Raw genomic sequence first — 23265 nt, forward strand, 5'->3', positions numbered from 1 at the left:
CTATCGGGCGTCAAACGTCAGTCGTGTGGCAATATACTGTGTCAGTGATGGAAAGTTTTTCAGTCGACGGGACTCGATTCATGCAGTGCAGCATTTGAAATCAAGCAAATCCCTGGACTCTTAGAAGGCACTGCTTTATGCCTCAGAAAATGATAAAAAATGCAATCTCAAATATAATATTTTTGTAACTGTAGTTGTGTTTTGTTTAATTGATAGACTAGATTTCTCCACAAACCTTCACCACATTTAAAGACTCTGTTCTTAGCTATTTGGGGAATAGAGGTAGCTGGGTCCCACCAATGTCACCATTAATGAGCACATACCATTTCATGGATGAAGCTTATTTTTAGATATTTCGTACATTTTCAGCTAATGGCTTGGGCTTTTATTTATCTGAACCCCAGAGTGGTATAGGCCTTGTTTCAGCAGACAGATTGGAAATGGAATTCTCTAGTCGGTGACAACAGCATAATAACAGCTCAAAGAAGCAGAGCGGTGAGTAGTATGCAACTTGGTTTTCTGTTCATGAATTTGTCCTGTGGAAATGTATATTATGTAGAATTTAGTTTTGACTGGCTGTTATTTGTTCATGCTCGGAAGGTGTGCTTCCATCTTTCCTCATTCCTTAGCATGTGCCCTCAACTGACCGTTCATTAAGCCCCTTAGCAGTTCTGTTTTGTGTCTGTACCTTAAGACAGGTAAAGTCACTCTGTTGCCCGATACGATGTACGAAACATCCCATACATTCTAATTATTACATCACTTGCAAAGAAGCAGTAAACAGATACAACTAGATTAGAACTAGAAAAGTGCTTTCAGTAGAGATCAGTTGTGTCTCCCAACAAAAATGAGTGGACTTTCACCCAGTTTTCCCTCCTGGACCGCCTACAGTCAAGATGGCAGTAAAGATAACACGAATGGGGATTCATTCATCTGATCCGGTTCAAAATGTGACAAAACCTTTCCTTGAATTTCGTTTTTTGAGCCACGACAAAGGCCAAAATGTGGTCTGTAACAGGCTAGGCGGGATTTGTTTTCAGCCGAGCCAACTGCTGGAAATTCCTCTTGTTCACATTCGGGCCGGTTTAAGAGGAGTCAAGATACAGCAATCAATAAAATATGTTGTTCTAAAAAAAGAAAAATGGTGAATCCCCGCAACCAAATGCATGATCTCCCTCCAGACGTACGCTTCGCAGAGATAATTAGAAAATGAATACTGAATTATTCACTCGGTTGTATATTGAACATTCTCCTGTTAATATTGAATCTGCTGCGTACGTATCCTTGACTCTTGACCAAAGGCTTAGGGATTGTGTTTAAGAGTCTCACGTGAGCGTGTGTGTTACGTTTGGCGCGAGACAGTCTGTCCATTAGCTGAGATGAACGACAAATATCGCTCAATTATCTATTTATTCCTTCCTGTGTCTCAGATGTCTGCCAGGGGAGGGAAGAGAAAGTGTGTGGAGCATAAAACTGTCTGGGTTTATTAAAGGTGTCGGTGTACAGCTTCTCCTCTGTGCCGTGGACACTTGTTTGGATTTTAATTGGCTCACCGACAGGTGCAGGCTGTATAGATCGCTCTGTGTTTTTTTTTCCCGTGACTTCTCTTAAGTGGCTGTTTGTGTGTTGCTGTGTGCGGGTCTCTGTGTGTGCGCATTTGCGCCGTTATTGTGAACCCCTGCAGGGTTTAATGATGTTTTCTGAATGAAACGCATCTGGTGGAGCGTTCCCCCAATCACATGCTCATTAAAATGCCCTTTTTTTACCATGACACCCCTGACCTTATGAAACCTTCCCTTGGTCTGAGTTTGCTTGACTACATATATCACATGACATGTGCCGACAGAGCCCTCCCATTGGAGTAGACCTCACCCTTTTAAAGAACGCAATCATATGTTTTGGTTTGCTTCTGATCTGAAATGTCATACAAATGTTAATTAAATGTTAATCAAGCATCTTAAGCACAGTAATGTCATCAGGATTTGAAGTGATATATTTAGCTGATTTGTTGCCTATTCCGGAGGTCTTTCCTCCCTGGAGGCCTCCCCGTTTCCTTTTCTCGCAGAGAAGAGAAGTTGAGGTTAAGGCAAGGGGAGGCAACATGCCGCAGAGACAATATTTTGCCTGTCTAATTAAAATGAATGTCAGCTCTTCCCCCCACTGCGAAGTGCATCAATCTCCGCCTGCGATAGGCCCAGAGTGAGTCTTACCCTGTCAGTGCACGCCAGCAGTGCTATCCTTCTCCAGACGGAGGCACCGCCCTGGCAGACAGAGAGGCAATGGTGATGATGTTTGCACATCTAATGGTCGCCATGTCGATGTGAACCTCAGACTGAGGCCCAGACTTAAATGGCTTTTATTTAAAACAGCAGTTGTATAAAGTGGTCAGAGGCATTTTGGGACCATTTGAGGCCTGAGAAGCTGTAAAGAAAAATGGTGTTTCAGCTGTCCACTGTTCCGCACAGCAAGTTACAACTAATAGAGATATAAAATCCAGTTTTTGGATGCTAAACAGTGACAAAAATGTTGAATGTCAGCCCGAATCTTGGAGGCCTGGTGGTAAGGCTTTGTTATTGTTAGAGACTCAACAAGGACACTTGGCTGAAACATTTGTGTATTTGTTCTCCTGTGCCCTAAACCGTTAGAGGGCAGCGGTCCTTTCAGCCCTCCAGCACCCGCTCTAACGCAGGAAAATGGTGGGATTTAACAGCGTTCTTTTCCAATCTGAAGGCAATATACCTGAACATTAAGTTTAGCCCTTTGATATCACATTTATGTATTCCTATATTTATGTAGAGAGGAATGTGTAATACTTGCCTCAGTAAAAAGTCACGTCAGATTGCATGTGCACACCAGATAAATGTACCACGAGCTTTCAAGTCTGACAGAGCGGTTATATTTCATGAAATGTGCTCACGCAGTGCAGATGGAAATATCACCACAAGATTAATTTGGGACTGTATGGATGAGGTATTATGTTCACAGACTCGCCGTACAATGTGTTCCTAATCCCGCACGTACACCTCACGTCATTTACCTTTCAGCAAGTGATCTGTCATCTTTTTCGCATTATCATTATCTTCAGGTGATTTGAATGTTCATCTGAGGGGGGAAATGCATGATGGGCCGCTCTGATGAGGGATGGATAATCATCTCGGGTACTTTATATTACCGCTCTCAGTTAAATGCGTTCCCTATTATTTTAAATGAGGAAGCGTCTGGCGTTGAAGCCCGAACTCGGCGTTAATAATGTACGGTTTGAAGGTGAATGCGTCTTTTAGTTTGAGGTACTTTTCTCTACCTGCACTGTACACGGTCTGGCCAAGCTAGTGACTGCATGAGGCCGTGAAGCTCTTTTGAGAGGTTAATTTGTATAGCAACAACAAGGCAATTCAAAGTGCTTCACATAAAACCATTAAAAGCATAAAAAAAGAATGCAAAAGAAAACAAGATTTAAAAACAATTAAGAGCATTCATTAAAACATTAAAAAAAATGTAAAAGTTGCACTGCAGTTTAAGAAATAAAATGCAGTACTGAGATGCAGAAATGTATTGATATCCCTGACCTGAATCTGGTTCAATTAAAGGCAACAGCAAACAGAAAAGTCTTCAATCTGGATTTATAGGAGCTCAGGGTCTCAGCAGACCTGCAGCTTTCAGGGACTTTGTTCCAGATATTTAGAGCAGAAGTTAAGCAAATTGTAATGTGGATAAATGTTGAGATCCAACTGAGATCCTGAGTGACCAAGTAAATGTAAAAATGGTCATGGTTGTCATGTTAACATGTAGCAGGTTGTGCTTACCAACATCCAATGTCTTAGTTTCCTGTGCTAGTAAGCACAGCTCATTTGGATGGTGAATGACATGTGTGGCTGGTATTTGGTTGCAAACTAAAGAATTGGACAGATTTGAATTTGGACCTGATGATGGACGAGAGGGATTACTAAAGTTATTCCAATTCACTCTCTGTAGAGCAGACGTCTGTCGGCATTTCATGACCTTTTACACTGCACCTAAAATGTCAACCTCCTGGTGGCGCTAGATGAAAGAAGTCAGAGGACCACCAAAGTCACGAGGATCATCGGGAGCCCAGGACCCATTGTACAAGATTTTACAGCAATCAGTCTCGTATTTGTCGAAAATTCTAATATCGACTGAAGTGAGCAATTATTTTGTCCTCGTCTAAACTGGCACTTTCTTCAAAGCGAATAAAAATACATTCAACTACAGTATACCCAAAAAGAATACAATCAAATCAAATTAGAAATGTAATGATTTGTTAATTACATGCCCAGTTCAACTGTCTTAGCTGTGCACGACCACTTGAACAGACGAGTGTCCATCCGCGGGTACGAAGTGTTCACATTCCCAGTAAATTGGCCCGAGCCGTCTGTCACGAACAACCCCTTGAAGCGGTGCCAACAATGAGGGCAGGATCTGAGACCGAGCGCTATTCTTCCCAATCCCTATTTGGCCTCGGCGAGCTGAATGGAGCACAGTCAGGGTTCATTTGAACGACTCGTGCCGATGGATGAAAGACGTGAGTGGTTTCGTGCTCTTAAGTTAATGATCTCGCTGCATGTTCGCTCACTTCCTTCCAGGGCATCTCATTGTGGAGAGTAAGTAGCGGGAGCTGTGGGCTGGTGCCTGTCACAGGGTCTTGGCTGAAATAATGACTAGAACACCCCAACAGACTGAGGTAATAGTAATAACTGTCAGACTCCGTCTCCCATCAATGCCCACATCCCCCTAATTTAGGATTAATTCCCGCTGTACTCGAGAAAGCCCAGACTCGCTGTGTGTCTTGCCATTTTCTTTGAGCTTCTCCAAAAACTATGTTGCTGCAAAACCGCCTTAGTTTAGCTTATCACAAACTTTGCGTGTGTGTGTGTGTGTGTGTGTGTGTGTGTGTGTGTGTGTGTGTGATACAAGCTTGGAATCGGAAGCAATTTTAAAAAATGAGTGGTGTTTTTACTTTTTGTATGAGAGCAGGCCGTTCATAGCCTTTTTCAGTTAGTAAGTGGTGCTGAATAGGAATGGTTGTGTCTCTTCTTCAAGTTCTTCTCGTCTGCGGGGAAATGGGCTTTCTGCTGTTTTTGTGCAAAATTTGCTTTCTGTCATTTTTTCATAATTTCACTTTTTTTCCATTTCCACCGCACCCAAAAAAGAAGTTTGATGATTACTTTTCTTGCTCCAGGTTAGACACGAGATATTTGCTTCCACCCCGTCGTGTGTCTGACACTTTTTTTTATTTTTATATTTGTCTTGAGATGCTGCAGCATTATACATTTTACACTTCTAAACAAGGTTGATGGATTCTTCCCTTAGAAAACGCTTTGCCAGTTGGAGCAATTATGTGTGCAGTGACATCGCCTGTTATTGTTTTCAGTGCGACTTCATGAAAAAGTTTGCCGCTTCCTTGTGTTTGCCTGAGGCTACGGTTTCTTTTTTTCTTTTTTCTCCCAAGTGCACTATTGCTGCTCTTCGCTTGAAAGTTAATGACGCTTACTATAAAATATAGCTTGTGACGCTCAAATCGACAGTGTAATCACACTCTGTGGCGATTGGCTATTGATCATCTGGTCCCGTCTGACTTATTGACCAGTGCCGAAGCAAGCAGTTCCAAAAGCAACTGTTAATTCAAATGGCCAATTCCTGGATTCATTAAAAATGTTTCCTGTCCAAAAACAGTGCAAGAGCAAAAAAAAATAGAAAAGAAGAAATCATTTATTTCCACTGAAAATCCTCATTGATTTGATGTCTCTTTGCTGTCACAAGCAGGCCTCCCGATTGATTAAGACTCACTGAGGTACCGTGGTGCTCAGAATGAGTCAATGTGTCGGCCCCTCGAGGCAACTTTCCTCTCACTGAAGGCCTTCATCGTGCACATATCAGCTAACTACCTCCTACAGCACCGTGTCCTTGCCACAATTCCATTAGACCACCTACACTGATCTCTGCTGACTAGTGTGTGCCAGAGCGGCGTGGACGTTTTTTTCGTTTTGTTCCGAGGATTACATGCATTGTGTGAATCTTCTGCCGGGCTGTGAATGAATCTATTATCCCCGTTTGTTTACTCGAACCACGACCGAAGATTCTCTTTGAGATTCCTTCAATCCTATTGTGTGTCAGCCCGAGCTGTCAGCGCTTTCACTCGGTTCATGTGTGGATCACACTGCTCCGAAGCACTTTAAAACCCCTGCACTGAAATCATGATAGTGACTCATGTTGCTGCCAGCTTCACCGGTCTGAAAGGGCATTTTTTAGTTTGTGCTGTGCATGTTTTAGTGCTATTGTTGCGATTACAGAATTTTCAGTAAAAAAAGAAAAGAAAAATCCTCCATTTTAAGCATTAATAAGTTATTACTTGTCTGTTTGATCCCAGTCATGGATGTTCACTTCACACGGGGAAGATGTGGGCTGAAGCGTATGTCGATGGGCGTTTGGCTCTCAGTCCTTTTTCATCTTCGCTCGCAGTCACTTTACTGCAATTTTGAACGTGAAGTCGGTCTCAGTTCCTTCTGATTGGAAGACTGAAAGAGAGTGATAAGCATTGAGTGTCGGGCAGATAAAAGCCCTTTCCGTTGAAGAGGCCCTTGATTGCTCCTTTGTCTCCCTCATTGTCACAGAGCTCAGCTGCCGTTTGTGCTCCCGAATCATCCCAGCAACCGAATACATTCATTTAATAACACCAGGAGTGTGTGTTCAGCCGTGTGCTCGACATTCGCTTTGCACTCTCCCTGGCGTTCTGTGAGAGCACAGACGCGTTGGAGACGGAGAGTGAGCGGAATTTAAAAAAAGGAAAGAGGCCCATTAGATAAATCGCCTCACCATTTTTGTACAGGCTACACCCTGCGCCATAAAATGATCTTTCTCTAGTTGGATCATTCTCTCACAAAATCATCACTTTGGAAATAGACTTGTTTGATTGAGTTTTTTTTTCTCCCATATAAAAAAAAACATCTTATTAATTCAACCCCATGAGATGGAGAAACAGGCAATGCCTCAAGAGGGAATATGCCGCTATCTGTTTTATGGCTGCATATATTTCTGGAGTTACAGCTCAAATAAATAGCTGTTAATGTCTGTGCTCCTTGAGGGGATTATAGTCTGAAACCAACTCTCTCTAGAGAGGAATGGAATATTGATCTGCAGCCGGAGCCACTTGAAAGATATGTAACGATGGGACGAGGTTGCACAGGCAACACAATACGACTGACCAATTGTATGGATATTGTTTTATTTTTATAGCTCTGGCACCAATCACACAGACGAGGCCAATGACATGCTGAAAAAATAGTTCCTTTCTTCAAAACAAGGGGCCGACACGTCTTTAACCTTTACACCTTTAGCTCCGTCGCCTCCTGCTGAAATTCACTATTAGTTGTAGTGCAGTGCCGTGGGTAAAATGTCAGCCCCATTATCTGAGCGCTTGACTTTAAGCTTTGGTAGCAAGCTAACGGGACAGCGTGGCTACTTCGCATACTAATCTGACATTTTAAAAGTGCCCTCAAAGTCATAGTCGGCGTTGGTTGTGATTTATTTTTTTATTTTTTATTGAATATTTATTAAATAACTATTTTTAAAGGATTTTTTTAATGGATGCACATTTAAAAATATATATCATTGTTAATCTCACGTACCCCCATTTGAGAAGCACTGTCACACACCACTCAAGTTTCCCCTCCTCTCTGGCGGTCTACCGCTGCAGCTGGTGAACGACTGTACATCCCGGTGAACCGTCCGCTATTGGCACGTGTGGCGGCAGCGAGAACTTGAATACTTAACTTTATGGAATTCCCTCGTGTTCGATTCCAGCTCTGGGGCCTCTGCTGCACGTTGTAACCCACGCTGTCTCCCCTCATCTGTCAAATGAAGGCGAAAAGAATGTTTAGATCTGATGGCGGCGTTTCATTCCGATGAATTACTGACATTGTGCTTCAAGCACTCTTAAAGAACATCTCTCTCGGCACTTTCTGCTTCAAAACGACTGCGGGCGGTTCCTGTTTTCCATAAAATCACCCAACGGACACTGCGTGGCATTTGCAATAAAGGCAGTACTTACTGTATCTGAGTGATGACCTTATAGTTTGGGATTATGGTGTTGCATGGAAAGAATGTGCTCCGGGGAGTTGAGCATTGACTGAACCATTATATGCTCTTCTTTATCTTGAAATGGTGTGGTTGTTTTCTATATGCTGTCCCACCGATGATTGATTACAATCGTCTGAGGCTGACCAGCTCATTAATCGATTTCAAAAACCTTTGAGTCCCCTGTGGATCATTTGAAACAAAATGCTTTTTTTCTCTTGTGACTTTCCCTGGGAGGGCTGCAGTCGAGGTGCAGTGGGACTGTGTGTGTGTGTGTGTGTGTGTGTGTGTGTGTGTGTGTGTGTGTGTGTGTGTGTGTGTGTGTGTGTGATGCAATCCCATAATGCATTGGCCATATAGAAGTGTCAGCTGTGGTAATGCTCTAAACTACTGCAATGCATTTGTTTCAAAGCTTTGTAGTAAATATGACCTATTTTCATATTGCCCTCTAAATTATTCACATGATCAGTTGAGTACTGATTTAGTTACAGTAATATGGCAAATGCTGTATTGGTTATTCAAATGTTCACACCGGTAATATACAGTATATTTCTTTGCCTTTCTCCTAAAAAAATGCCTGACTAAACCCTGGAGATGCAGTAACTCCTAATCTTCTGTATAATGGAGGTTTTTACATCGGGCTGCAAGCTGCTGCTGTGACGTGCTGTCATCAGAATCCCTGATGACTTTTACTATATTACACATAGAAACCTTTCAAATCCACCCTGCAGCATTATCCAATCTTCCAAACAAAATTCACAAATTGGCATTTTTAGGGTTTCTGGTGTGAAACCTGGAGTGTGCCACTGACCCAACACATGACTCCTGCCAACACATGTCAGCTGTGCAATCAGAGCTCTTGCTGCTGCCCTGTGGGTTGGACTTGTATTTGCATGGGGAATACAGCATGCAAGCATGGCAGCAAATGTTTTAAATAGAGCCGTCCTGAAATGGAACCTTACCAATAGATAGATGTGTGTACCAATGTGTGTAGTACATAGTGGTGTATATGTGCAGGCAGCCAGTATAGTGTAAATTATCTAACGTAACCCAACATGATAAGAACGTTACAGCGGCTAACTATGTGCTGTGGAAGTAAAACAAGGCATCATTGATGACGCCAGTGGCTTATGTCACCCTGTTTAATCCATTTCTTGACCTTGTATTTTTTGGTTTTGGAAAGGCAATTTATAATGATATCACCCTCCAAACTCTTATGTGCTTATGTTTATGAGTATTGCAGTAGAACAATAGTAAAACAATAGTCAAATTGCAAAGTCAAATTCTTTTTACAATTAATTTTGTGATTAAATAAATAGAGTAATTAATTGCTTTATTAACTTTGAACACAATATAAGATGCCTGTATTTAAAAACTGCAATTACTCCAGTGGCACCCTGCAGGATCTGTATTATAACCATGATGACGTTGCACGTAGACAAACTTGTTGTTTTATTGCTTTAAAATAATTGTTTTTATTTGCGTATGTTTATACGCAATTGTCTTGTCTTATTACTGGTTGTTCATTTGTTTTCGATAAAAAATGAAAAAATGCAGATTAAAGCAAATGGTCTTCTAAATATTGAAAAGTGTAAATTTTTGAACAATGTTATGGGACTATTGGAACAGAAATGCAGGCCCGATCGGAAAGCAGAAAAGAAGTGCTGCTTTTTCAAGGTTGTTTCCATATATGGAATAATACAAATAATGATGTCAGTGTCTGAATGTCCTCTAATCTTTGTGTCTTTTTTCGTCACGCAGCTGTCTGCCACCTCTGCGCCCCGAGTGGCCTTCTTGCAGTGTCTCCGTTGGGGGATTTGGTGCCCCTTCCAGGAGCCGGCTGACTGGAAGGGGGAAGAAATACAGCTTGTTCTGCGAGGTGGTGCAGAGCCAAACCCTCACGGAGTCATGGTCTACAGCACAGAGATGTCTGCCAAAACTCAGAGCCCTGCGCCACTCTCAGCTCCAGGCTCAGCTCAGGTAACAACAAGAGCACAGAGGCATGTCTTTGTCAAATGTAAAGAATGCGTTGGCGTGAAGACACACAGATGTTTCCCAGAAGGCAGAAAACACACAGTATTTCAATAGGTTTTTTTTTATTATAGAATGAAGTGCATTAAGATACGTTGTTTTCATTAGTCGGCTCTCATACGGTACAAAGCCAGATTACATCATCCTTTAAAGCTCTGCACTGTAAATCCTCACCACAGTCGACAATGCACGTGCAGACAAATAATTGCCTGCAAGCCCCGTCTTTTTAGTGACTGAATCCGACATTTTCAAAGGGTGCAAAAGTCGTCATCTTGCGATGACTTGACTTAACTTTTCGCACCTTCGCTGTGAATTTTCACACAGCTCAGATAATTAAAAAATAACGACATGTTACCGCCACGTACCTGTCTGCTATCTCATTCGTTCCAGATGTGTCCTTCCCCCTACATGATCACAACTGTTAATTCTCCAAGACTTTTCTTTTGTTTCCTGAAACGTGTGAATCTTTCTCCTCACCCGGAGAAGAAGGATACCATAACGTTTCGGCTGTCGTCCAGTCTGGAAAGGAAGGCATCCAGCCCAAAGGCATCTCTGAGGACAAAGCAGGAGGATGTGCTCCGTCACAGAAGATCGCCTTCATCACCTTCACGGGGTAAATAAATCATCATGTAATCCACAATGGCACACACATTACTGAGAAAGGAATAGGAACAAGCTGATACAAAGAGTTCCTCTCGAGGAAGCAGGTGAGAGGCTCTTTACTGCTCACTGCTTCAAAGGAACCACATTTTGTCTGTTTCTTTCTCGCTTATTGGACCAGAAAGCGTGTGGCCTGTTTCGGGTGAATTGTCTTGTAGGCAAGCCTCAAGTGGAACACCCAGGTGGAATCAGCCCAGGTCCCAAGCACCGAGCACTAGCCTGTCCTCTGCATGTGATGCAGCCCCCACCTCTGCGGTGGTATCTCAATGTAACCTCCTGCTCTCCGCATGATTAGCACAGTTAATGGTCAGGGTCTGAGGGGAGTAAACACGAAGTGCGAGGAGAAGACTTGGCAGTGCATGAGGACCTTTTTGATCTTGAACAAGTATTGCTTTGCATCTTCATGCTGACGTCCGCTCTAAAAGAACAACAGTGGCTTGAATGTAGACAACAACACGCACATTCTTTCAAGACTAAATTACACTTTTAAAGGTGAATACAATATCGATAGCTAGTATTTTTGTCATGACATGGTGGCCAGAGGATTAATCCCAATTACTCTCTTTTTCTCCAGTGCGATCTGTAGGTCAAAGCTGCTAGCATGGCTGCTTCCCGATGGTAATTATTTAGTAATATAGTGCTACCATCAGGCCCAAACGGAATCTGCAGATTTGATAGGACTAACACACACTATTGGAGCTAATTAGTTTATTTTATGCTAATTGTAAGTCCTTTGTCATGACTCGTATTGGACTCATGCACATACTCTCAGATAATATAATGTGATATATTTAATATCAGGCAGATACTTGGAACATGGAGATTCTTTCTTAACCTTATACAACCTGTACGTTGAACCGCTTTTTAATCCAGTGGTGTTCTGCAGTGGGTTTCTGGCCATTTAACATGTTGCATTACTACTTAAACCATCTTTTGAAATAAAAACCACTGGTTCCTGTTGTTGTAATCTCACATAGAAAGAGCACAATTGCCTCAAATTTACAGGGGTGTGGACAAATTCTTGTTTTGTATTTGGGATAAAAAGAAACCTTCGAAAACCAGATTCAAGATTTTTTTTTTTATTCATCTGGCGTCATAATCCTATTTTTGTGAGATTAACTCCAGTTCTCCCAAGTGTAAGTAATTGTATTGGCTTGGAGTGTGGATTTTATATTAAAGTATGACTTGTCACAGTTTCTTCGACCTTTTATAACCAACTTAGTCTCAAAATTCTCAAAACCTGCATAGACTTTGTTTATTGTGCTGAAAAATGAGCAAATTTCTAAAAATACCTTCTCGAACTCAATTACATGACTCCCAGTGACACACACTGTTTATCCATACGAGAGAGATGATTGCGGCAAAACACCTTCAGTGTGAAAAAAAAAAAAAATATTATAGACAGCCACGTGTGTATCCACGCATATCGGCTGTTCTTTAAGTGCACTAACTAAAAATGTGAAAATGAACCTGAACCAAGTCTCTGTTTGTTTTTCCTTCAGATTTTAAGGGGTTACCAGGGTATGCTGCTGAATTCTTCAAACCGAAGCATTTTTATTCCGTCGCTCCCAATTAAGCGTGACCGTTCCACGATATCCTTCTAAAAATAACCTGAACCCACGAGCTTTAAAGAGGCCTCCCACTGAAACAAAGTTTTGCATAAATATCCCACATCCCACTTACAGCAAAAGATAAATGATGTGCCACGGTTTGCATCTCGGACTGAAGCCCATACTGCTGACTTGCTCTGTGTCTTGTCAGCGAATTGATTAAACGTGTAGTAAACACTACACACAGCCACTCAATCCCAGTGACGGCAGAAAGAACTTGAGTGGACTTCGGTCGTATACTCGATGATTTCCCCACTAATGATGCTGTTAACTTATCTTGGAAGAGAAGAATAGCGTTGATCAGGCCCTACTTCATGGGTGTGTGGAGAAGGCTTTTGGCAAAGTCTATTAATGACATTTTAATCAGTGTTCAAGTGTCTTCAGAGGATTGCTCAAGGAGCCCGGATGATTTGGGCTAGTGTTCAGAGGAGAATGATATCATGAATCTCTGTCATTCTTTGATTTCGGCTCCTTAATCATCCTTGACTGTGTGTGTGTGTGTGTGTGTGTGTGTGTGTGTGTGTGTGTGTGTGTGTGTGTGTGTGTGTGTGCGCGTTTGCAAGTGAGTGTGCTGCTTTCCATTGCAGATTGCTTTTTTAAACGAATATGGAATTCATAGCCAGTCTCAAATATGCAATTCACATCTTTGACGCATGTATATTTATTAATGTGGAAAGCTCACCGCGCTTCACAACCTTTGAATCAGTCATTGGAGGGAAAGGAACAAGCTACTCGTAACCTGTTGTAAGGGCTCAGTAAATACTGGTTGGAACCATAGATTCCTCCAACTGTACGAAAGTGAAGCCAAAGACGATAAAGACGTTTTGGCTTCACTTTGAGGGGCTGTCATGTTGTCCATCTCTATTGGAGGTCAATGGTTTGAATCCCCAAATCACATCTATGAAACCAGGTTGGTAAATAAAAAGTTTACTTTAGGTTGAAAACAGCCAGAAGTCCAAACCAAGCAGGCAGGGGAGATGAGGCAAAGTTACCCAACAGCAGATCAGACCCGAGAACAGGAGTTCAAAAGGCAGGCTGGGGGTCATAACAGGTAAAACTCAGGCAGGCAGAGAAAATAGCTGGATTGCAAAGGCAGAAAGTCAATTGATGAATAGAAGTGGGCCGCCATAGATGCTACTGGGCTGCAGGTGGGCAGGGGATGGCAGGTGACGGTGAACACAGGATCTGAAACGACAGGAGAGTTAATCCATGGCAGGGCAAAAAGCAGACAAGCCAAATGTGAAAACTCTAAATTATTCATGGTAGACATCTACATGCGGGTGGAAGTCCATACATTTTTACTATTCTTCAATTTATGTTCAGAATCCCTGGTTGTTTACATGAACATCACACATCCCTCACTGACTCTAATGATGAGCTGAGAGGCATAACATATGAGGTTTCGACAGAAATGCTCATTAATTACGTTTACTGATGCATAATTTTTACATATTTCAATGTATTCTTCCTCAATCCCTGGTGTCTTGTGCACGTATAGCTGCTTGTATCCGCCTCTCGTGCTGCTGCTGGTTTGCTCGGCTGTCACGCGGCCTCTCATAGATCACAAATAAACGGCCAGTTGCTTACATTCCAGCAGCTAATGAGGGGAAACACATTGCTCTCACCGGCTCGAGAGGTGAAACAGTGAGGGGAAACAAAAAGCCCTAAAAAAACAAAATGGCTGCCGGGGGTGGAATGCCAGAGCACATTTGTGACGGCGAGCCAGCCAGTTCTGCTCCGTGTCCACTCTGTTTGCATGTAGTCCGAACAGATGGGAGCTACAGTAAGTCACCCCAGGCAACTGAAGCGATTTCCAAAAGGCCAGTTGAGCCCGGCACGGAGAGCGAGAAAGAGTGGGAGAGAAGGACAGAGAGATGCTGGAAAGCTTTTGATTTCATTATTACCATGGCTACCGACCAAAAAACCTCAGGAAGCATCGTCAGACTTTCTACTCAGTGTGACGGCTCGATCCGACTCTGCCACCCAATCTGCGTGAAGATCTGTTACTGCATGTTCAGTGTAGTTATTCACTTTCGCTGCGGTGCTAGTTATGCAGGGCACATTGTCACAGTGCACGCTTTATTCCTTGGGATGCCACCTGACCGCAGATATCCAATCAATGAGAAATCTGAAAAGATGACATTTTACTGTCATCTTCTATTCCCTCTCACAAGTTGCCGTTCCAGTAAATGTCTCACCACACTCGGTGTCCGTTGAGCTCGCTCAACACCGAACTGGAGTGAGATAAAGGCATCAGCAAGAACACAAAAAGGGATACACGTTATGCTTAGTTCATACTTACTTATTAGTTAGTTTTTATTGTTTTTTGATCTTTTTTTTTTTGCTTCTGTTTTTCAGGTCAAAAATCTATTCCACCAGCTTCTCCTCCAGAATCGCCACAAGGCCCCGGGGTAAGACACCTTGTCACCTACTCAACTTAGTGACTTAACTTAAGTGCAATAACAGCTCGTGCTATGACAAAAAGGCTTTATCTGAAGTCCTTCTCTTCCCCCCACACTAGAAGCAAGACTACAGCACAAGCCCTTAAGCGGCTTTTGTACTATTTTCTCTCTCTCTTAAAAATAAATCCGGCTATCGGTGGGTCAACAAAGGATCCTGCTTTTTGGCCACTCAGAGCATTGGAACAAGCTCAAAATACAACATCTGACATTTTAGCATCTTATGAAGTCTTTAAGGCTGACAAACGGTCATCTATTGACATGTCCAGCTGAGGCAAGATTAATATTCAGTTGGAGTTGTGTTTCCATCCACTTAACACATCTAGTGTCCCCTCTCCTTTGCTCTGTTGGGTCCATCTGACTAGCTGCGGACCTTCTGACTCACTCACTTCTAACTCACCTTTTCTGTTCATGCTCTTTGTGGTTTACTGTTGGTTTGTCAATGCTTTTTTGTGTGTGTGCTAAGAACAGTAACACAGGGTTTATGTCAACAGGGTTTGTGTCCCAGGAAACCAAAACAATGAGCTAAAAGAGGCTAAACCGCACTGTGGCGAGATCAAGGGATCTACATTTTTATAATTTCAGTATGGTTATCTTAAACCTCTTTTTTCTTAGATTCGTAGATTCAAATGCCATTTGGCTCTTGTACCTGACGATATGAATGGATTCCAGTTAACTGCTGACCTGGAGAGATCCCTGGCTGAGTGACAGGATCAGGAAGCCCCTCTAGCAGTTCCCTCTACATGGATGCAGCTCCCCTTCTGTGCTCTCTAGACGGACAATCATAACTCCTGACCAACCCACCCACAGTCATGCTGTGTCTGGTTTGCCGACGGTGATAGCAGGTCACGCTTATATAATTTTTTTTTTTTTAAGCTCAGGAATAAAAAGAATCTCCCCAACAGTATGATCATGAAAGCACGATTGACATTACATTACACTTCATTTAGCTGATGCTTTCATCCAGAGCGATTACAATAAGTGCATTCAACCATGAGTACAAACTCAGAACAACAAAAATCAAGAAAGTACAATTTCTTCAAGAAAGCCAAACTACAAAGTGCTAGAAGTGCCATTTAAGTGCTTCTAAGGTGCTACTTTCTTTATTCAAGGTGTAGTCGGAAAAGATTACATATATATCTTTTGATTACAGACTTATCAGGTCTATGAAAATATCCTGCAGCCAGCAGTTTTGCTCGCAGCAGATTTACTGAAAGAAAGGAAACGTGTGGGTGTGTGTCTGGTGAAAATGTTATTTGTGGAGAAAGACAACAAGACATCTGTGCGTGTGTCAATCAAGAAACAGTTGAATCACCGCAGAAACCTGCAAAAATAGGAGTAATACTGTTGATGATAATCACGCGTACCGATAGTTAGATCAAATCAGATTGAATGTCACATTAGCGTCCGTGTGTGCTCGAGGCTTCCCACAGGCAACTGATATAGCACTGCTCAATTCTACCATAACTATGTCGTAAATGGAAGTGCTCCCATTCTTAGGTCCAACATATCAACACATGCAACACACACACACACACACACACACACACACACACACACACACACACACACACAGTGTTTCACAGAGCGGAGGAGGAGGGATCTGGTCTGTTTCAGCGTTAGCTCTCTGGGCCAATATGACCCTCAGTCTGTATTGTCAACTCATTTTAAATTGAACCAACTGGCTGGGAGCTGTGGGAGCGCTACATCCATGAACTCGAAAAATCGACCCTCATTTTCATTATGCAGCGAGGTTGGCGGAAGCCTGCAAGTGGGCTGCTCCCGACTGTGGTCATGCTGGCCGGCTCGTCGGGGATGACATAAGAAGATGGTTGTGCTCTGCTGTATCCAAGTTTTTTTTTCATCTTGTAATTCCCAAAACATCTGGGCCACAGCAAACAGGCAGAATTACTAATAAGAGACGTTATTTCCACAGTGTATTTTGGTTTTGTTTGAATGACCCTCCAAGTATTTCCGCTGCATATTAGTGGATGCCTCTGTCATATTTCCAAGGTTTAAGGGTTAAAGTTCAACTAAATTTTCCCAAAAGGAGCAATTAACTTTGCACCAAAGGGGAAAATAATTGAAAGTAAGTGTGGCCATTGTGGCAGTTACAGCATAGCCCATTGGATTCAAAGACCTCATCATTATGGGGATGGTGGGATGAGGCAACACATCTGCTTGGTTAGGTTTGAGGCCCAAATGCACATAAAGCGATAAAGGATGCGCTTCATTTTATGCACGTCCATTGATGCTCCCATGGTGCACTGCAGTTATCAGATTTGAAACGCTAACACCACAGAAGTATTTTAGGACAAGATCGCTATTTAGGCTTAATTTTTGTACACTACAGATACCCCTTAGCCTATTGATACGGATGGAAGTTGAACTACATTATGTGAAAATTGGCATCACACGATCCGCTAGAAGGAAGACATATCGCTTTGTTTGAGTTCTTTGGTCAAAAAACAAACAATGGTGGTCACTGGGTCTTCATTTGATGCTCCCAGGTTGGAGTAGAGGCGTGTTTGGACATAAAAGAAAATATGTGTACTTCAATAGGCACGTATCAGATGCTTTTATTGTGCGTGGGCCTTTTGGAAAACATTGTGGTTTGTGTTAAAATAATTATTACAGAAGTTACACAACAAAAGAATGATAAAATGAGTCGAAGTTAGATTATGGTCTCACACGGGACACACACAGCCGTCTCCTGGGTGAAAGCCCTTCGCCCTCGACCACCACTCAGGGGCACTACACCTGACTTCCACCTAAACCGTACGTCAGCATTACTACAGCCACTAGAGGTCAGCATGGTCTTTTTGTCTTCGCATTGTTGTCCAACGATTTGAAGATATGCTAACGGTCTACTGAACCTAGCAGGCACCTTCTAACCGTTGCCTATGAGCCTGCTAAACACTGAAAACGATTGTTTTTGTTAGCCTAATTGTTTTGGTTCTGCGCCCATCCACCTTGTCTCCAGATGTAGCACGCTGGTGTTATCAGCAAAAACAAAAAGGGCTTTGATAAACCCACTGAATGCTACTTGGCCAGCACCAAACAACAGACACAGTTAGTGACTAACTGGTGAAGTTTGTCAAATATCTAGGTGAATAAGTGACTTATATTCATTGGTTATCAAACTGTTAGAAGGGGTGTGGTGTTGAGGACCCAAATGCACAGACACAGCAGTTCAAGTTCCAAGGGCGGACTTTATTGCGACAAAACAAAACACAACGAATAGACAAACTAAGGGTAATGTCCAGCGAACACAGGAGATCCACCTCCCCTGCTCCAGAGTCGGGAGGGCAACTCAACCGCTCTTGTGAAGGCTGCTCTTGAAGCACGCCGGACGGATTCCGCTCCAGAGTCGGGAGGGCAACTCAACCGCTCTTGTGATCCACTCTCACCTGAAGAAGCAAACCGAACTGGAACAACCCGACAAATGAGCCAGGTACGCAGTGGTCCCTAAATCACCTGCCGGTGATCAAGGCAATGCACAACAGCTGGGATGAAGGAGAGGGGCGTGGCAGTGGGCGGAAACCGGGGGTGGAGACTTACGAGCAGACAGGGAATCCAACACAAACACATCAAAAATGTCTGCTGAATGTGTAAAAAGACTTACTAACATGTAGTCAGGCTTCACTAGATGTGAGATGTTCCACCACTTCCAAGTGCCCAAAAGTCAGTGACAGCAGTTTTAAGTTTACAGTAAATTAGTCTCATAAAGTCTTAATCCATAATACAATAATGAATAATTAAGCAGCAGCCGTCATTAGTGCAGCGGCTGCTCAGTGTGCACAACGTAGACTCTCTATCTGATGGCTGTCCAGAATTCTGCATGGAGAACTGAAACCGAAAAACACTGAAGCCATGCCACTGTTGCTGGCAGCCGCCCGACGATTCATCACGACTCCAGTGTTGCTCCCAAATTGACAAATACAGCCTCCGTGTCGTTCCCCATCTCTCTGTCTCCTACGCTTTCAAAGATACCGTTGTAAAAATACACTTGTTTCAATCCCAAAATGATTTTGCACGTTCAACAAAAAAACATTCCTTCGTCTTCAACGGGACTGTCGAGCGCTGATTAATCAACGGCATCTTTCTCTGAAAAGGGCTCGGTAAACAAGCCGCGCTCTCTGGCTCCGTCTGTAGACATTGTTGGATCTGACAACTTTCTCATGCTCGCATAAATTATTGATCCCTGACACCCTCGGTGTGCTGCCGTGCAGAATGCTAAGGATCTCGTGGTATTTATAGCCGGCATTTTGGGGGAGCAGCGAGAGTCGTGTTTGCCCCTGTTGATGATGATTGCTCGCATCGGGCCGCGGTCATGTTTCAGGGTCGCGCTCGTGTTCTGTCGACCCAGGTGGTCCTGTCGTCCGCGGGCCGGAGGTGAGGCCATGTTTCAGTTTGTTGCTTGGCAGAGAGCGATTTGGCATCTGGCTCTGGCTGAGTCAGAACTCATTTCTGCAGCTCTCTTCCACGCAGACGTACTTAGGTCCTTGTATCAGATGTCTCTCTCAGAAGAGTGGGGCTCAAGATTTGTCAAGATTGTTTAATGTGTTGACTCCAGCCTCTGTTGCCGTGAGAAAATCATTCTGTTACAAACACGTTGTGTAAAGTAAATGGTTACGCGATATAGTAGTATCGATTTGAGTGATATGTAAAGATTGATTTTTGTGTTAAACAAAGCGCCAATGGATTTCTGTAAATGCTGGTATTTGTCTTATGATAGTTACAGCTTGTAGGGTATAGCTCAACCTCTCACTGCTACCTCAGTGATTACTCAGGGGGTGCCTCACGTCAATTATTATTATTATTTTATGCAATTATCTCATTTGGTAGTTTGTAGTTGATTACCTTGAACTTTCTTTTCTCAGATATCTTTGCCAAGTTGAGGCACTTTAGCTGTAAATGAGGCCAAACGACATGTGAAGCATAGTTATACCAGTGGGGGGGCTTTGTAGTCTAGTTTGGAAGATCTGAGTGGAAACTACTATTTGCTTTTGAAGTCTGCAGTTTCACAAGATGAAGAGGTGTAATTGCACCGTTGTGTCTTGTAACATGACGGAGCGAAAATAATCCATTCGTTTTGGTAACTGGCCTCGAATATTGAATTAGCAATTTGACAAAAATGACATTTTCACAACTCTTATAATTAACAGTGTCTTAACAGGCTGGAGCAAGTGACAGTTGATTTCATCTGAAATGGCGACTGTCAGCGGAAAATTTTGCTGGCTGCAGTTAATTAATGTTGAATTTGTGAGTTGACAAGTTCTAACAACATAGTTTTTATCTGGTTGCCAGTGTCACTGAGCGGGGGGGGGACACTTTTGTGTGTAAAGATAAATTAAGTGTTGGCTGTGTCTTCATTTTCAATAAAGACCAACAGATGATGTATTATTTGTTTGGTATAAAACACATATTTTACATACTGTTTTAATACTATCAGGGAGAAAATAATCTTAATTGAAATCGGCAACACAATATTGGTCAGGAATTTCAGATATAGTCCTCAAATTGGCTGCTCAAAAACACGCCTCGCACACAGAAGGAAAACAGTGGGTATCATATAGTGTACAAACACATAATGCCTTGGACGTATTCACATACGCACATGCAGGTCCCATGAAGCCAGGATGTGAACAGATGATCTGCTTGGCTGTCAGGGCAAACAGGCTGAGTTCAGAACATTGGCAGCCACAGCATTGCCACTACTAATTGCCTCTGTGTGTGTGTGTGTGTGTGTGTGTGTGTGTGTGTGTGTGTGTGTGTGTGTGTGTGTGAGATCCTCACATGCAGAGTGTCTTTCACACCCTCTCTGTGCAGGACGTGATGACTCAATGTGAGATCACATGCATACGTGTGTCTGTGTGTAAAATGTGATACAGCTTCGCAGTACTTGTGAGGACTGACTTGTAACAGCCCACTGGTCTTGACATTCTGCGACATTTTTGGACATTGTGAGCACATTTTGAGCAACCTTTAAACAATCCTAACAGCCAGAACAGCTCATTTTATGGTTACACCTACACCAATCACTGCATTTGTGAGTGAGCAAACTGTGGAGTGGCCGGCAGTTTGGAATGAGGGTATCTATCCACTCTGAAGCCATGCGTGAGTTAAACCACTTCAAACCTCTATTTCAGTGACATTCTGCGATACCAGATACGTCCTGTCTATAAGTCTTCAAATCCCATGGGGGATGGAACAGATGTTTGGCATGACACAGAAATAAACACTGAACTAAACGCTTTAAGGCATATATTGATATTTGAGTTTGAGTATTCAACATTCAATTCTTTTCCACAATAATATGTAGCATAACAAAACAACTGTAATAAGGTGATGATGACCTTTCTCCTTTTTTCTTCTAGTAAAGAACCCCATCTTTCCAAGCAAACCAACATTTTTAAGGGGATTTTTGGGGGGAAATAAACGACTCACAAGATATCTAGAATATTTCTATTTGATTGAATGGTGCAGTCATCAAAAACATGCAGTCGGCTGTTTAAATATTTCACTCGGCGTAAACATCATATACTATCTTCAGAGGATATTTGGAACAAGCTGATACAGAATATATATGATGCTGTCAGATAGGGTGGAAAACAATTTCTCAAATCTTGAAGCTATGGGGAAAACCCAGGGGGAAGAAAGAAGAAAGAAAGTATCCTTTATTAATCCCCTTGGGGAGATTCTTCTCTGCATTTGACCCATCCCTGGATGGGCGGCCCTGGGGGGCGCCCGGGGAGCGGTTAGGGGTTGGGTGTCTTGCTCAGGGACACTTCGGTATGTGAGCTTTGGGGGGACTGGGGATCGAGCCGGCTACCTCGTGGTTGCGGGACGACCACTCATCCCCCTAAGCGACAGCCGCCCCAAGAAATTGGGCTTTGTATGTAGACACAAAATAGGTAAGTATAGATGAGTAACACGTTGTGTCCATTTTCACAGCTACCTCTGTAAAGTTGCTCGGAACGGGTTTACTCTAGTTTCTATGGATACCACTGTAACCAATGCATCCATATTCAGGTTACATCAGCTTGAATCGGGTCATTAATCTCTCTGGTGTTTCTTCGGCTCACAGCTACAGTGTCTTCGCACACTAAATGTTTCCTTATGCTACGTGCATTGAGTGTTTCATCATGACACTTGTCGCAGTGGCACATGGAGTCTGCTCGGTGGGATTGATTCTGTTTGATCTACTTCAAAGCCCAGGGGAATTCATGTAAATCAAAGCAATGTCCTCACAAGCATAGGAGATCCAGTAAGTACACGCGTGTCCAACAGATCACTGGGTGAGTGAACATCTCCTCTTTTACTGCTCAATCGGGTTCAATGCAGTATCTTTATTGTACCCCGGAGAGCCATTTGTTTTGACTATAACGGATTCAATAGCACTCGCAAACTGTTAGATGAGGCCAACTGAAAGACCCATTCAGATTATTGAGGAATATTAGCCACATGAAGTCCATTAAGCTGTTGCCCACCAGAAGGAATTGAAAAATCAAATCAATGTCCGACTGCTGATTGATCAAACAGTTGTTTTGTTTTGTGACTTTGTTGGTGACAATCAAAAGGTGGTTAGCATTCTCTGAATTATTGGCAGATCAGGCTAATTTGGCAAAATATATTTCTGGTCTTGCTGGTGGGTTATTTCCCATTGGGAAGTGTACAAATATATTGGGAATTTTATAACATAGTACAAAGTATTGCAGCCCTTAAAATGTAAAGTATCAACCCATCAAGATCATTCAGGGTAGTTCAGTTATAAAAATGAAGGAACATCTCTCGGGAACATTAGGTTGGCCGTGTTCATCAGTTCAGATTAGACATTCCAACGATCAAAAGGCCGAAGTAAGTTTCTTTCAAAGGATGTCTGCACTCACACTTCGGGGAACAAAGTGGAGAGCTCAGACTTCCTGAAGCCGATAGATGTGGTTGGGGCATCTGATAAGAATTCCTCCCAGACGCCTCCCCGCGGACATCCATTTGGGAGGAAACCTCAGGGCGGACTGATGCCAGAGGTGCGATACATCCTATCGAGCCTGGGAAAAGCCACAGGATCCCCAGGAGGATCTGGAGGTGGCCGGGGAGTGGACGTCGAAGCTCCTCGACTTACTTTGCTGCCTTGGCTATCCAAAACCAGATAGATAACAGAAAACTGTCGAGATGAGAGGAATTCAAGTGTTATATTTCTTGTTATACAGAGGAATTCACACATTATTGTTAACATTTCTTCTTATATAGAGGAATTCACGTGTTATAGTTCTTGTTATAGAGAGGAATTCACGGGTTATAGAGAGGATTCACGGGTTATAGTTCTTGTTATAGAGAGGAATTCTCGTGTTATAGTTCTTGTTAAAATGCCTTGTTATATAGAGGGATTCACGTGTTATAGTTCTTGTTAG

General features: G+C 42.8%; 1 protein-coding gene across 1 annotated transcript in view; it reads left to right on the top strand.

Annotated features, from left to right (window-relative positions):
- nphp4 (nephronophthisis 4) overlaps positions 1 to 23265 on the top strand; it is a gene marked incomplete at its 5' end in the record, with an annotated part of 147814 nt that overhangs the window by 60379 nt on the left and 64170 nt on the right. The window contains 3 exons of the mRNA XM_079226846.1: positions 9853 to 10071; positions 10606 to 10735; positions 14751 to 14803. Of these exons, the coding sequence (XP_079082972.1) occupies positions 9853 to 10071; positions 10606 to 10735; positions 14751 to 14803 (402 nt within the window). The remainder of the gene's footprint in view (positions 1 to 9852; positions 10072 to 10605; positions 10736 to 14750; positions 14804 to 23265) is intronic.

The sequence above is a fragment of the Taurulus bubalis genome (genome assembly GCF_910589615.1).
Source record: "Taurulus bubalis genome assembly, chromosome: 11".
NCBI lineage: Eukaryota > Metazoa > Chordata > Actinopteri > Perciformes > Cottidae > Taurulus > Taurulus bubalis.